Source organism: Xyrauchen texanus, chromosome 16 (assembly GCF_025860055.1).
Source record: "Xyrauchen texanus isolate HMW12.3.18 chromosome 16, RBS_HiC_50CHRs, whole genome shotgun sequence".
Taxonomy (NCBI): domain Eukaryota; kingdom Metazoa; phylum Chordata; class Actinopteri; order Cypriniformes; family Catostomidae; genus Xyrauchen; species Xyrauchen texanus.
The window spans coordinates 21,424,136-21,440,344 of NC_068291.1; the positions used below are offsets into that span (position 1 = coordinate 21,424,136).

Sequence of the window (16,209 nt, forward strand, 5' to 3'; positions counted from 1 at the left end):
AACAGGGTATAAATACATAAACATGGGAAAAAGGGGCCAATGAACGAACAGAACTCAAACAAGATAACAAGGTGATTAACAGAAGCAAAAGGCAAACTAATGAGGACAGGTGAAAACAATGACAGAAAACACGAACGCTAACAAAGAGACTATGGAGTTACATAAGGGACTAAAGTGAAAACTAAGAAATGCAAAAGTGACAAAAAAGGCAAACAAAAGGGCAACAGTGAAACAAGACAGGGTATACATAACAAACTACAACTCTTTTGAAATTTTCTTCTTTACCTCATCCAAATGAATGTATCAAGAGAGCAAGCCAGCAATATAAAACTCATAACGCATTCAATGTTTTTTCTAGGGCTGGGTATCGGCAGCCACCTGATATTTCACAACATCATGATTTGATTCTGATTCATAGTCTTTCAATTCCAATTCATATGGGTATATTTCAGTTATAATGTACATTTTGCTTACATACAGTATGAAATAAATTCTTTAAATAAAATCTTTCATCTAATGCTTTTATTAATTATACGGTGGACCTTCTAACTTGTTAATTATGTAAATATTCATTTTAAAACATTTATTCATTCAGTTTTCATAATTTTAGTCACATTATATCTTTTAAAAAATTATACAAAGTCCATGTATTACATCAATAAATAATATGTCTTGAAACGACATATAATATATTGAATATATATATTGTTTAACGTTTGTTGTTTACATACCTAATTTGTGTATTTACATCGAAATGTAGAACAAGTGCTAAAACGGTACTGTCTCTTTAAGGCCAGTGGCAGAGACTTTGTCAGACGTATTTGATTTGGTCGAAAGGGTTCTTCACAGAATCTGTGCAATGTGTGATTAGAATAAAAAGTTTCTTCTGTTGTTTTTGATCCGTAACTGACTGTAGAGAACAGACAGGATATTAAAAGAGACATTATTCAATGACAAATGGATTATGAGGGTCTCATCTTTCAACACAGATTACACATAAAGACTCAAAACTTTTATTCACAGCACGCCGTGAAGACCACAATTAGGCGGAAAATAAAGAATTTGCCCAGCCCTAGATCCAAATGTGTCAGAGAAGCCAATTTATAGTCGATTAATAAAAAATATTGGCATCCGTTGCATGTTCAGGAGTGCATAAGTTCACGTGTTCACAGAAAAATTACTATTTTGGATTTTGTTATTAAAACCTATCATATGCCTTCATAAGACTTGTAATATGATGCATAAGTCGCATAAACAACTTTTATGAAACTTAGGGGTCCTTTTGTAAGCTTTAAAATGAGGCACTATTCACTCAGTCATTGTATGAAAAGACTCCACTGAAAAGAGTGAAGAAAGAAAGTCATATGAGTTTGGAATGACAATTCAGTATGTTCATTTTTAGGGTGAACTATTCCTTTAAATCATAATATATGCAACATGTGGCCCAAGAAAACACCCATCTGTCTTCTTATTACTCTACCTCACTCCCATTTTGCAGTCCATGACATTCGGCATATCAAAGCTGGCCAATAAGTCTTTCATTTTCAGAAATAGTTCTCCGTCTCTCTCTACCACTCCATGGTAGCCTGGCACGAAAGAATTTAAAGCATCCTCTTTTAGCCTCTCAAAACACTGCTTCTCATTCTCTGAGAACTTCTTCAGTATGGAGCCCTCATCTCCTGCTTTGAAGCTGCCTGGACAGAAACACAAACACAAAGGATGACTGGAGTCACTGGAGCACAAATAATCAACACTGAACGGCCCAGGGTGTTGTCAGTCCTTAACTTTACACTCGAGGCAATAAACCTGATCTTTATTTGCTGTAGTCATCTATTTGTAAATATCAGAACATGTTTGATACCTACATGCATTTACTAAAGCTTAAAGAAATTGTTCACCCAAAAATGAAGCCTCATGTTGTTACAGACCTGTATGAGTTTCTTTCTTCCATAGAACACAAAAGGTGAATTTTGATGAATATCCCGGCCACTCTTTTCTATATAATGAAAGTGAATGGGGACTAGCGGTTGGAAAGTTCCAAAAATACAAAAAAAGCACCATGAAAGTATCATAAAAGTGGCTCATACAACTTGTGCACTATATTTCAAATCTTCTGAAGCCAAACGATAGCTTTGTGTGACAACATCCCAAAATTTTGGTCACTATTCACAAAAAATCTTCCCCTTCGCTGTAGATCTCCAATCAAATATAGCACCATTAAGACATGCTGTGTCAGATGTCTATGATGTTTGTTCATGAGACATGTGGGAAATAACATGTCAGTGTTGTCCAATGGCATTAACGGCACACTATTTTTGTAGTCCATGTGACTTTTGTAAACCATTTCAGAACCTCAATGGAGGGGAAGATTATCAGTGAATAATGACTTACATTTCAGTCTATGCATCACACAAAGCTATAGTATTTCTTCAGGAGACTTGCTTATGGTGTTTTTCTTTTCTGCTATTTTAGAGCTTGACAGCCCCAGATTCCATTCATTCCCATTATATGTCCCAGTGAACAGGATATTCTTCAAAAATTCACATTATGTGTTTCAGTGACATGGGTTTGGAACAACATGAGGGAAAATGATGACATTTACATTTTTGGGGGGTTAACTAATTTCTTTAAGATGTGATAAGATAAAATCATAAGATCATTGTGATGGTCATAGCCATGTGCTTATGAGTCAAATGTCACATAACACTGCACATTACCACTTCCCTAAAAAAAAGGTATCAAATGACTGTACTTACCCATGTATTTAGAGAGAAAAATAAAACAGTCAGAAAACATGGACAAAATATTGTGTGCAGTTTATGTCTTACCTTTATGGCCTGCTAACTGAACCCAGGATAGTCGTTTTCGTTGTGAGGCTACCAAAGGACAATGGACAATAGTCTTCAGTTTCCACCAGGCATTGTTTTGCTGAGACACATTGAAACATAGTCAGTCATAATTGACCATCAACTTTGAATGAAACACAATAAATATTTTGAACATTCTGTTTAAGGCAGTATTTGTATAATTGATAATATATAAAATTGCATTCTGACATTCTATTGCACTTGGAACAAAGTTTCATAAAAAGATATCTAATATTAATAAACGTATAGGAAAAAGCTTTACATAAGCCTGAAAATGACTCTCTGTGCCCAGCAATAAGCTACAAGAAATGAGACTGGGTCTCTTAAAAGTACAAGAACCAGTGACCAAAACCAACTGACAGTGTTTTTGAACACTGCACAATACGGCTGCTCTATTATGGCAAAAATCATAATCACGATTATGTTGGTCAATGTTGAGATCACGCTTATTTAACATGATTACTCATTGAAAAAAAAAAAAAATAGAATATTTTTAACAGTGGATTTCCTTGAACTTGAAATGTAAACTGAACTGCGTAATGGAGGAGGCTGTTGTCATATGTTCATTATTTAATGTCAGATATGGTAGTCAAATAAAGGAAAGCCTTCATCGCCATCATTTACAGCAGGATGTGCTCACAATTCTATGGAATGAGATCTAATTTTTCATCATGTTATTGCAGCAAGATCTACCATGTACAATAAAGGCTATACATGATCACAATAACACAATTTCGGTAGTGAAATTTGATGATTCTCAACACCAGCTTCAATACCACAACAAATAATAACACTAACTAATTTATTAATTATGGTTTCAGGTTCTTACATAATTATTCAAGACTAGTAAACAGTCAGTAATAAATCAAAATTTATATCAGTGCAGTTTTTAACAGTGGTAGGCTATCAAGTATTCAAGAAAATATTCAGAATGAAATGCAACATAAAACTACTACTGGTCTTCATTGTATGATTATAATCCTTATAATCTCAGTAATACTTTGGAAAGCTACTAATGTTACCCAGTCAAGAGCAGTGAGTTTTTTTCTCATTTTCTTGTTATAGTTGTTTGATTATTAATGACACACTATACTAAACAGCAGCAGGTCTATTAGCAAACATTTATAATTACAAGTCTGACATTTTAATACAAATCTACTTTTTATCTGCTGTTTACATTCACTTTAGACATTACTCTCTATTACTCACCTAGACGGGCATTTTGGCAGAATTTTGAAATGTATTTGACCGTTCAGGTGCGCATGAGCATTTTCAGAACATGCGGATGTTCAGCACAAAAACACATATGCGCCTGTCAATCAAACAGCTGTTACTAGATAGCTAGTGAATTATAAAATTACATGCTCTGGATTAGTTTCAACAGCAGAATAAGAATATGATCTTTCTAATAAGTGACACAGGCCAAGCCTATCACAAATATAGCTGGTTATTTTTTCATTATTGACGTTATAAGGCTGAAACATACTTTACGAAAGTATGCAAAAGCAGACATGAGAGCTTGGCTGATGTATGGCCAACGCGCGGTCCCATTGTACATACATTAAGTGCGCTCTTGCATTGCTCTGGCGGTTGCACACCTCAGACCACAAGAGGGCAATAGATTTTTTAGGTTTGACAACGAAACCGTTGCTGCATACGAAACCAGGGAAATGCTGCCTTTGGAGGCTGTATACAGAGGCAGGATGAAAGTAAGGTGCTTTTCAAACTGTTCGGAGACCAGTTCCTTAAGAGTTTCATTCATTAAAAACAGCTGTCAGTTAAGCCATTAACTGATTAAGCAGCAATTCAGCTGCCTAAATTTTCGTACGCAGCCCAGATGTGATAGATGAGTCGATAGTTGAGTAGTGGGGAGAGACATGGAGAAAAAACAAGTTCTTTTGAATGGACTGGGGACAAAAAGTTGTATTTATTTTTCAGAAAGTTTCACCTCAAATTGCTGCACGGGTCCACAACAACAATCGTTGATTGAAAAAAGAAAATCCGCACTAGCGCCCCTTGCGGCAACGCTGAGAATGCAGCAGGTACTTGCATTGTTTTATGAATTGAGTGCTGACACATTTCAGAATGCAATGATGTGTGAAATTGAGGTTGCGTAGCAAGTTGTGTCAGCATTCTCTTTCACTTGCCACTTGTCCTTGACAAGCGTTAATGTCGAGCACTGATTACATTTTGTATTTAACATTCTCAGATAACAATCTTTTCTTCTGCAGTATAGCTCCTAAAGTAAATGTACATTGTTTGAAAGGAGTTTTAGATATTATTTTGGAAAATAAGCCAAATAAAGACTAATCAAAAACGTATTTTGTTCCAGTGTATAATGGGCTAGGACTACACTCTCTCACCTTTATGCTCATTTTGATCCATCTTTAACTCACAAACTTTATCTTCTTAGTAGAGCTTTCTTCACAAGAAGCTACACACAGTGAACTTGACACATATATTATGATTCACTACGTTACGAGCATCACGTTATAATCTAGCTGCAGCAAACTCACACGAGTAACGAGCCTTTCCGCGCCAGAGTGTTCATCAAATGGGAGAAGATTCAATCTCATCCCTGGTCACTTTACAAAACTCATAGACACGGTGCTGACCGCACAGAGAAATGCCAGTTTTGGAGTTTATTTTCATAACCCGCTTCCTTATTATTTGAACTTTAATAAAGGATGCTTTAAAGATATACTGGCGGGGTGTTTAATTGCAAAACGGAATGTGGCACAATAATCATTTTATCTCGATTATCTTGTTTTCATAATCGTTGGAAGCCAAATTTATAACTGAAAATAAAATCTGATAAATCGCCCAGCCCTACTGCACAATGTTCTTAAACTGTGTGAGTCTAACTCACACACACACATGGTTTCAGTTTGAGCTGTGAAGCTCAAAAAGCTTTAGCATTTCAGCCCATAACACTGAGATGCTTGATATACTCCCCATTACAAATCAGGAATCTAGAATCAATTTCTATTCATTCTGGGAATAACATTTGCATAGCTCTGCTGTCTTTTGCCGAAGAAAGTCAGGATATGGTAAAATTCCTGGCGGGTTCTTTCCGGGTCTGCTCGACATAACAGGCCATAAGCTGGAAATCGAGCAAGCTCACAGGGTTCCGGCTTGGCGATCCACTGAGAGAGACAGGCCTGATCAATTATGGCCAAATTTCTGAGATCATCTGATACATTTCGCGTGTTACGCAAGGCGAGGAGTAAAGGAAGGCTTTCTTGGAAGAACCACAGCATTTTCTTGTCCCCAGACTATGCAAATTCAACAAGAGTTAAACGTGATCGATTCAATTAATGCTACATCAATGGAAGTTTGCTTTTGCACTGATGTTCCCAGCCAAATTGAGAATAGATGCTAAGGATGACCGTAAAATATTCACATGTCCCCAGCAAGCAATGTCCTTCATAAAGTCAATGGAGTACGTTATTTTGTGGTACTCACGTTGCACAGCTGAGTGGATCGACTCACTGAACATTCATTTGACTGTCTGAGGAAACTGAGAGCCTTTTTGTTCTTTTTGTGCTGGTTCCGCCTAGTGGCTGGATTTTGTTTTGTGGAGGAACACATCCTCAGGGAGTTTGTTTTATAGATTATCTTTTGTTGTGTAATTCTGTCTCACAAAATTTGTATAGTAACACCGGACTTGAGCAATCTGACGGCAAAGTTGTCACGGGGGCTCTCGTAGGCGTACTACATGGACTGTTTGAGTTTAGAGGGATGGACACCAGATGAAGCTGTCATGCACACATTTTTCTTTTTCTGTTTGTTTGGTTCGGGGGAAGTTTGGGGTTTGATTGTTGCACTAATGTTGGAATGTAGTCTTTCTAATTTAATTTTTGACACACAATCTATTGTTTCTCTTATGTCGAAATGTCAAATGCTAAAATGAATGGATTGTCTCTCTCCACATGGAATGTGAATGGGTTGGGGCACCCCATAAAAAGAATGAAGGTTATTTATCTGAAATATTTGGGAAGATATGGGGTGGACATATTTTCTTTAGTGCTGGCTCAAGTAAGAGCAGGGGAGTCATTACACTGATCAGTAAGTATCTACAATTCAAATGTCTCAGATTAACAACAGATTAAAGATGAATTAGGAAGACTCATTATTCTTTTAGCAGAAATTCAGGGGCAGAGTCTTAATTTGGCTAATATTTATGCACCTAACGTTGACGATCAGGGATTTTTTATAGATCTTGAAGGGATGTTACAAGCCACCAGACCCCCTAATGATATAATATTGGGAGGAGATTTTAATCTCTTGATGGACAAAAGTGTGCAAGCCCCCTAGAGCAACATTGATGCTTCACATGGTGTGTAAAAATCTTAGTTTTACAGATATTTGGAGACTTTTGAACCCTGGTAGGGACTATAATTTTTTTCATCAGCCCATAAGATTTATTCTAGAATACAGATTTTTTTTTTATATCTAAGTCCCTCATTTCATCTGTTGTTGATTGCTCAATGGGAAACATTTTAGTCTCATATCATGCCCTGGTGTATTTAGAGGTGTTGCCACATATGGAGAAAAGGAAATCATGTAGTTGCCACTTTAATGTATCCCTTTTGCAAAGTCCTGAATTCCAACAAATGTTAAAGGCTGAAAACAATGTTTATATGGAGACCAACTGGTCCTCAGTATCCTCTGTAGGCGTGACTTGGGAGGCACTTAAGGCGGTTCTTAGGTGCCGGATCATAGAGTATGCCTCATTCACTAAAAATCCAAAGCACAAGCTCTCATGGAGTTGGAAGGGAATATTAAAAGTGCAGAGGCAGAGCTGAAGCTCCAAATGTCATCTGATGGCCTGAATTGTCCCAATTGAAATACAGATATAATGCTATTTTGTTGCAAAAGTTGGATTTTTGGCTTTTCAGGGCAAGAGTTGGGGGACAAGGCAGGAAAACTTCTGGCTAGATATATAAAACAGAGAGTGTCTTTTTCTACCATTCGCTCAGTGAAATCTGCTGGTGGTGAAATATTTACCTTAGCCATTGATAAAAATAATACTTTTATAGAATTATATCTTGATCTCTATATTTCCATGTCTCTGTCTACTGATGAGGTTATTAGAAATTTTGTGGACCCATTAGAACTTCATAAACTGATGGATGAGAAAAACAATTCTCTTGATTCTGAGATAACCTTGGAGGAGCTTGGTGAGGTAATTAAGGCCTTGAGGTAAGATTTGCCTCTGAGTTTTTTTTACATCTTATGCTGCAGAATTGGCTCCACTTTTGCTAGAAATGTATATAGAATCATTAAAGAATGGAAACCTTCCACCAATCATGATGCAAGCCTGGATCAGACTGATTCTTAAAAAGGACAATGATCCAAGCGAGTGTAAGAGTCCAATTTCCCTGATCCAGCTAGACATTCAAATATTGTCAAACATTTTGGCTACCCAGTTAAGTTATGTCATCTCTTATACAAATAGATCAGGTGGGGTTTATTCAAGGCCGAAGCTCTTCTGATAACATTAGGCGTTTCATCAATATCAAGTGGTCAGTGTCGAATGATCAGACTCTGGTCGCTGCCATTTCACTTGACACCGAAAAGATGTTTGATATCGTAGAATGGGATTATCTTGAATGTTTTTTGGAAATGTATGGGTTTGGTTTTTATTTGTTGGATTAAGTTACTTTATAGACACCCGGTAGTGGCAGTTGAAACGAATTGATTAGTTTCAGATTATTTTACTCTGGTCTTTCCCCATTATTGTTCTGTCTTGCCCTGGAACCATTAGCAGCCATGATAAGAATGAAGGATTATTTTCCAGGGGATGTGGCAGGAGGTGTGGTGCATAAGCTTTTGCTTTATGCAGATGATATTTTATTATTCGTCTCTGACCCTACTAGATCTATGCTTTGCCACAACAGAATTATTAATTCCATTTCTACGGTCTCAGGATACAGAGTTAATTGGTTAACGTACTGCCCAGAAATGGCTTTTCAGCCGGGCACCTTCCAGTGACCAAACAGGGCATTATTTGTATTTGTGTATTTTATTCCCAGCAAATTTGTATGATTTAGTTAGAGTTGGACCTTTTTAATAAAAAGGTTTTCGAGTGATGTGGGCAAGTCAGCATCATTATATTTATCTATGATTGGGAAGGTTAATGTTATTGTATTCCAAAATTCAACTACCTACTACAGTCTCTCCCTATAGATTTCCCCCTCTCTTATTTCAAGCAATTTGATAGCATAGCAAAGTCCTTCATTTGGAATAGTAAACGTACCAGATTACATTTCAGTATGTTTCCCCAATTTGGAATACCCAGTTCTCAATGCGCTCTAAGTCTTTGTGGAGGTGTAGTGCCTTGCATCAATCCGGGTGGCGGAGAATGAATCTCAGTTGCCTCCACGTCTGAAACTGTCAATCCAGGCTTTTTATCATGTGGATTGTTGTGCACGTTACCATGGAGACATAGCACGTGGGGAGGCTTCACGCTAGTCTCACAACTGGAATCCACGCACAACTCACCATGAACCACATTATAGCGACCACAAGGAAGTTACACCATGTGGCTCTACCCTCCCTATCAACCGAACCAACTTGGTTGCTTAGGAGACCTGGCAGGAGTCACTCAGCACAAACTCATGACTCTAGAAGTGGTAGTCGGTGTCTTTACTCGCTGAGCTACCAAGGCCACCTCAAGATTTTGTTTTATGCATTCAGTGCATTGGTTCCACCTGAGAGAGACCAAATCCCCCCCGGTTTTGTATTGAAAAGGTTAATGCCCCTATTTCGCCATTGCAAAGCCTTTCTATCAAACTAATCTGAGAAGTTAAGTTACACCCTGTTATCTTGCATTTGCAACAATGTTACACTTACAAACAATACCTGACAATGGCAAACATGAGGCCTAAATACATGGACAAGGATAACAAGACAAACAAGTTAACCAATGAAAAGACAGAACAGATAACAAGGTAACTAAACAATAAACAAATGAAAACAAGACACATGAACATGGAGGGAAACATAAAATCACATGACCAGGTGACCACATGACATGAAACACATGAACAAAAACATTCAACATTACCATATGCTGAACTAAAGTATTGGGGTTATTGCTTGAACAAACAAGTATTTTATGAGTACAAGAGTTCAAGGCACCTAAATAAAATATAATTTCTGATATTTTGTCACATAAAAAAAAGAAATTCTAAATGCTACACCCTTAATTATTAACTCTGAGACTAAATGTTTTACTGAATTATAATGAAAACTTGGTGTTGAAATCAACAGTGTCTATCTGAACTGCAGTGTAGTGTTTGTTCTTTTAGCTGATATGGACAAAAACACTGCAGCCTAATTTGAGTTTGGTACTTGCCCTCAGGTAAAAAAGCAGATTTCAGCTTTCTTTAAAATACCATGTATTTAGCAATGTCATTTAATTACAACTCAACTATTGAGTCTTTCAAATGGAAGTATGGTAGCACTTGAAACTGTTTTGAGGTTGGACAAGATCCAGAGAGTACATCATATTTAAAGTGAAGGAGACTGAGTACAAACCTGTATAAATACTGAGAAAAAAGCCATAAACCAAAGGCTATATCCTGCACTTTATGGAGCTGTGCACACACACACATTTCTAACACGCCCATAACTAAATATTGAACTGGACGGTCATGCAGACAATACAAACATTATGGTGCCAACTTTTAAACAACTACCTACCAGGTTTTAAAAATGTCATGTTTCTACTTAACAACTAAAAGCTTTATCTTCAATAAATGTAAACACGAATCATAATAAAAACTGTTAAACAACTACAGTTTCACTAAGTTCACTGTAAGGCAAGTATTTATTCAAAGTCATCAGTTTTCTTTTTAAAAGATACTGCAAGTCTCGAAAAAGAAAACATATCAAGTTAACGCTTTACAATAAGGTTCCATTTGTTAACATTAGTTAATGCATTAGGTATCATGACCAAACAATGAACAATATATTTTTTACAGCAATTGATATTCTTTGTTAATGTTAGTTAAAAATACAGTTGTTCATTGTTAGTTCATGTTAGTTTATTGTGCATTAATTAATGTTAACATATGCATCTTTTGATTATAAAAAATAATATTACTATCTGTTTAAATTAACATTAACCAGTATTAATAAATGCTGTATTGTTCATTGTTAGTTCATGTTAACTAATGTTAATAAATGGAACCTTGATGTAAAGTGTTACCCATTTCACAAATGACTTTATACAAAATATCTCAAGCTAAAAAATAACATATTTTGTATTTCTGTTATGATAGTTAGACAAGCAGAAATTGCAAAAATTCCATTACTATCTATCTTGTGTTGTGGGCTCCTAAATGTCTAAATTACACTTTAATATGGCAGAAAACACCAAAGGAGGAGATCTTAGTTTCACCGTTTGCATTAAAAATCTGTATTGTAAATAAATGTGACACTCCAGTGAGTTCGACATTTACAAAACTGACTTGAAGTTGCTCTGCCGTCAAACAGTGGATGGAAACTAGTTTGTGGCACAGTGTGGCTTCAGCTTAAATGTCAAATGGCATTGTGTTTTGATATCAGTAGGCTGATGAAATGAAGTGTTTATGTATATGGTTCACTTTACTTTTCAGAATAGATGTCTGGAACCAGCCTGCTCAAACCTTCTTTAAAAGCTCTGAATGCATTTTTCCATGGAGTGTGAATCTTATTGTGACTAAAAAGATCAACATAGATCAGTCCATTCAGGGCAAGGTGTGTAACTTTCCAAATAGTAAAGGGTAGATACTATGCAGACATGCCCTCCAGACTTACGTAGGCAGAGTGTGTTTAAAGTACAGTGACAGTGAAAGCCTTCTATGGCTGTGAATGAGTCTGAGCATATAATATATAACACGTCCATTTAAAATAATCACAGACATGACAGAAGTGAGAAGCAAAAACTTTAGAGAATGCAGATAAAAACTAATGAATAATTTTACAGTATTTAGCCAGAATGTATCAATCATTTTGTCAAATCCTCAGTAAGGGCCCATTTATTTGTACATGAGTTTTGTAGTCTGTGTATAATTCTTCTTTTATCTTCTTTAAGACTTTTATGGTCCTTTAATGTCACATGAGAAGAGCTAGCTACATTTGTGTGTGTATATGTGTGTGTGTTTAAGTGTGTACAAGAAATAGACCGATATGTAATTTTTACTGATTAATCTTAGTTGCTTTTTGAAACTAATGGTTATCTGCATAAATCTATACCGATAGTTGCCAATAAATGTTTATCTTATTATTCCTATGTGTTTATTTTGTAACTGAAGCTGGAGGACTTTGCAATTAGAATGGTTTGGTAGAATGGATTATAATTCCCGCTTTATAATCTTAATTTTTTCCCCTGTTTATTCTTGGGATTTTGGTTGAAAAATAAAATGTATCTGGGATTTTACTCATTTTGGATCTTGTAACCTCTATGTCTGTACCTGTCATAGTAAGGAAAGACACATTTTTATTTTAAACTATCAGCCTTTTCCACCACCTTATTTATCAGTATTGGTAAAATCCACAGTCGACCTCTAGTGTGTACCACTAACTTTAAAACATTATCTCTAAATTATGAGTAATTCAGAAAATGTCCACTTTGGCCCATCCACAAACAGGCGTATTTTCAAAACAATATGCAAAGGTCATCACTAGGCATTGAGAGTATCTTAAGAGAGAAAAACATTATTTTATCTAATGCAACAAGTCTCTAGCCACTTCTGAATTTAATAACATGTTGAAATAGCTGAATGCAAATAAAAAATATAAAATTCAGATGAAAAAACCTAGGAACAGCCTACTTTGTAAACAATTATGGAGAAACATTTCAAAGTGAAAAGTGGTGTACTATTTGCAATTTTATGCTTTGACCTCCATTAATGCAAATATTAGATAAGAAGGAACATACAATAAGGATACATAGATACTTATAAGGATCTATGCCCCTAATGACATGTGTCATGGCAAATACTTTATATTTTTAAACTGGCAACATGGTGAAAAAACCATGTGTGTTAACCAGTACAGGCAGAAAGACACCCACACACAAACATATCATTATGATGATCTAGCCTGAACTCTTTACAAATGTCAATACAATAACACCATAGCTTGCATAATGTGTTAGTTGTTTCAACTGCCATGAGAAACATGCAGATCTCGACTAGATCGTTTTCTGATGACTTATCAGTATGGAGACAAATGCATTCATCAGTCAAGATACATTTACAGGTATCAAATAAAAGCCTCATCAGCAACATTTGGTTGCATAACTTTCCAAAACAACAGTTCCTCGTTATTGGTCTCAGGTTAGATTAAAAAAATATATATTTTAGAAAGAACCTACATATGTCCATTATTGAACTTACATAGGACCCCCTCCTTTATATTTAAAATTCACAGTGCATTACAAAAAATATTATTATTTATATAGGTATACAGTAGCTAGTTCGTGTATGTTACATACTTTATATGTAGTGCATATAAGGAAAAAACATACTAACAATAGGTATATATGTTGTGTATGTTGCATACTTAATATAGCCTGTAGTGCATATAAATGTATATAAGGAAAAAACATTAACAATAGGTATATAGCTATTTCGTGTGTGTTACATACTTTATATATAGTGAAAGGTATAAAAAGGAAAAATATATCAACAATTCTTTTTTTTTTTTTTTTTAAATGGGGATGCCAAATGAACTGATCTGTAAGTCCTTGTTTTATGGATTATAGAAAGTGAACCACTACTGTACATTTAACATACCTCTCCTGTGTCTACTGAGTCCCTCAAATGCTCCAGAGTCACGATGCCTTTGCTCTTGGTCTCGTTGTCACTAAGGATGTCATCCTCCGACTCGTCAAACGCCGTGGAAGAGCCATTAGAAGAGAGGGATGAGTTGGAGAGTTTACGGCACAGCCAACCATTCACCTCCTCCTCCAGATCGTCCTGCGTGATCTCTCGGGAGTCCCCATCAGATGTGATGGTCACCTGCGGCACCATGTACCCTCTCACCGGGCTATTGACTGGAAGAAAGCCTGCTTGCCCACTATACTGTTCCGCCATCTGTGTTGGATCATCACAAATCTCAGTGGGCGAAAAGTTTCCTTCGCGTTCTCCTCCTCCTCCTCCTCTCCCTGATCCGTCGCAAATAGGAGACAAACGGGAGAACACCGCCCCTCGGAGCGACCTCCGCCTCTCTTTGGGCATGGAGCCGACTGTTGGGTTTATTTCCCCAGTCCCAGGGGTCACATGCTGCGATAGTGGGGGCCCCCGAAATTGAATCCGTGTGTATAGCCACACGCAATTGATTCAGTTTCACTTCAGTGCATTTATTTCCAGTACATTATGTAACATATAATCTCCATCGAGATCATTTCGTTTGGCCCAGTGTAGGTCAGTGTGTGAATTGACACTCAGGGAACCCATGTAAACACCTCTGTGTAGCTGCTACTGCTGATCTTCCGCATTTCAACGTCTCACCGCTCTTCCTGATTTTTTTATTTGTTTGACTTTTGCTTGATATTTTATTTCCTTATTCAGTGTAGTGTTCAGCCTTGCTTGTGTTTGTTGTTTTGAGCCGGTTTCACGTTAGTTAAACCTTCACTTTGTCAAACATATATAGCCTTTATATAAAATAACGGTTTAAAATACGTGGGGTGATATAATTGTCACTAGTTTAGTGAAAGTCATCCAAAGTCACCTTAATGTCATTTCGTGCAATTTGAAAAGTCTTGACTACAAAAGAAAGATTTTTGCTGGTCAGACATCACATTACCTAGCCTATGTCAAGGCTATGCAAATATAGTTTTCAAAATCGAATAGAAAAATACATAATCTATAATAATAATAATAATAATAATAATAATACAAACAAAAACAAAGAAAGTGGTTCGGTCATTCTTAAAAGAAAAATGAATATCCGACTAAAATATTGAAATTTTCAATTCAGTTAAAAGTTGAGGATAAATATTTTTTTAACATCTTGACATTATTTATATTCATAATGGACTTGACAGTTGTTCTTAATGTTATTATTTTATTTAGTTTCACAAATGAAGCATGGGTTGTATCCAGGGGCGTCGGACTGGGGGGGTAAAGGGTACCGAGTACCCAGGGCCCGAGGCAGGGGGGGGGCCCTTAGAAGTCAGTTTTCTATACATACATATTTGGTACGGGGGCCCAGCAAGATGGTTTGTACCCAGGGCCCAAAATTTGGTGCTACGCCCCTGGTTGTATCACAAGTGATGATAACACTAGTGACAAATTCTCTCAAAAGATAAATATTCTAAGATGGTGTCAATAGCATAAAAAATACACCGAGGATCAGACTGAAATCATTAAATGATACCATTAAATCTTTCACATGAACATTATACAATGGAACACCACTGACATATTTATCCATCCATCCATCCATCCATCTTCAACCGCTTATCCGAAGTCGGGTCGCGGGGGCAGCTGCTCCAGCAGGGGGCCCCAAACTTCCCTATCCCGAGCCACATTAACCAGCTCTGACTGGGCGACCCCGAGGCATTCCCAGGCCAGTGTGGAGATGTAATCTCTCCACCTAGTCCTGGGTCTTCCCCGAGGCCTCCTCCCAGCTGGACATGCCTGAAACACCTCCCTAGGGAGGCTGGCCAGGGGCATCCTTACCAGATGCCCAAACCACCTCAACTGACTCCTTTCAACGCAAAGGATCAGCGGCTCTACTCCGAGCTCCTCACGGATGACTGAGCTCCTCACCCTATCTCTAAGGGAGAAGCCCGCCACCCTTCTGAGGAAGCCCATTTCGGCCGCTTGTACTCGTGACCTAGTTCTTTCGGTCATGACCCAACCTTCATGACCATAGGTGAGGGTAGGAACAAAAATTGACCGGTAGATCGAGAGCTTTGCCTTTCGGCTCAGCTCTCTTTTACGTGACTAACGGTGCGATAGAGCGAGTGCAATACCGCCCCTGCTGCCCCGACTCTCCGGCCAACCTCCCGCTCCATTGTCCCCTCACTCGTGAACAAGACCCCGAGGTACTTGAACTCCTTCACTTGGGGCAAAACCTCCAGTAACAGATGTTCACAGTATTTTATTTTCATGTGTTAGAATGGTACATTCTGTACTGATGATTTGTATAAGTTATAGTGGCATAATGCTTTTGTGATCATATGGCTACAGTATTATTTACAGCAGTGTGAAAATTTAGGAAACTTAGGGGCCGTTCAGACTGAACGCTTTGTTGCACTCAACCACTGACATATTTAAATGTGAAAAAAATTACAGTTAAAATGTGAATGAATAACTTTTTCAGCATGGTGGGAAAATCA

General features: G+C 37.2%; 1 protein-coding gene across 1 annotated transcript in view; it reads right to left on the bottom strand.

The window, feature by feature from the left end:
* The window catches only part of LOC127657040 (inositol-trisphosphate 3-kinase A-like), a 30,626-nt gene extending 16,306 nt beyond the window's left edge, over window positions 1–14,320 (bottom strand). Inside the window, exons 1-3 of the mRNA XM_052145676.1 lie at window positions 13,658–14,320; window positions 2,829–2,928; window positions 1,481–1,694 (exon numbers count right to left, since the gene is read on the bottom strand). Coding sequence (XP_052001636.1) covers window positions 1,481–1,694; window positions 2,829–2,928; window positions 13,658–14,101 — 758 coding nt within the window. The 5' untranslated portion in view covers window positions 14,102–14,320. The remainder of the gene's footprint in view (window positions 1–1,480; window positions 1,695–2,828; window positions 2,929–13,657) is intronic.
* Window positions 14,321–16,209: the final 1,889 nt, after the last annotated feature.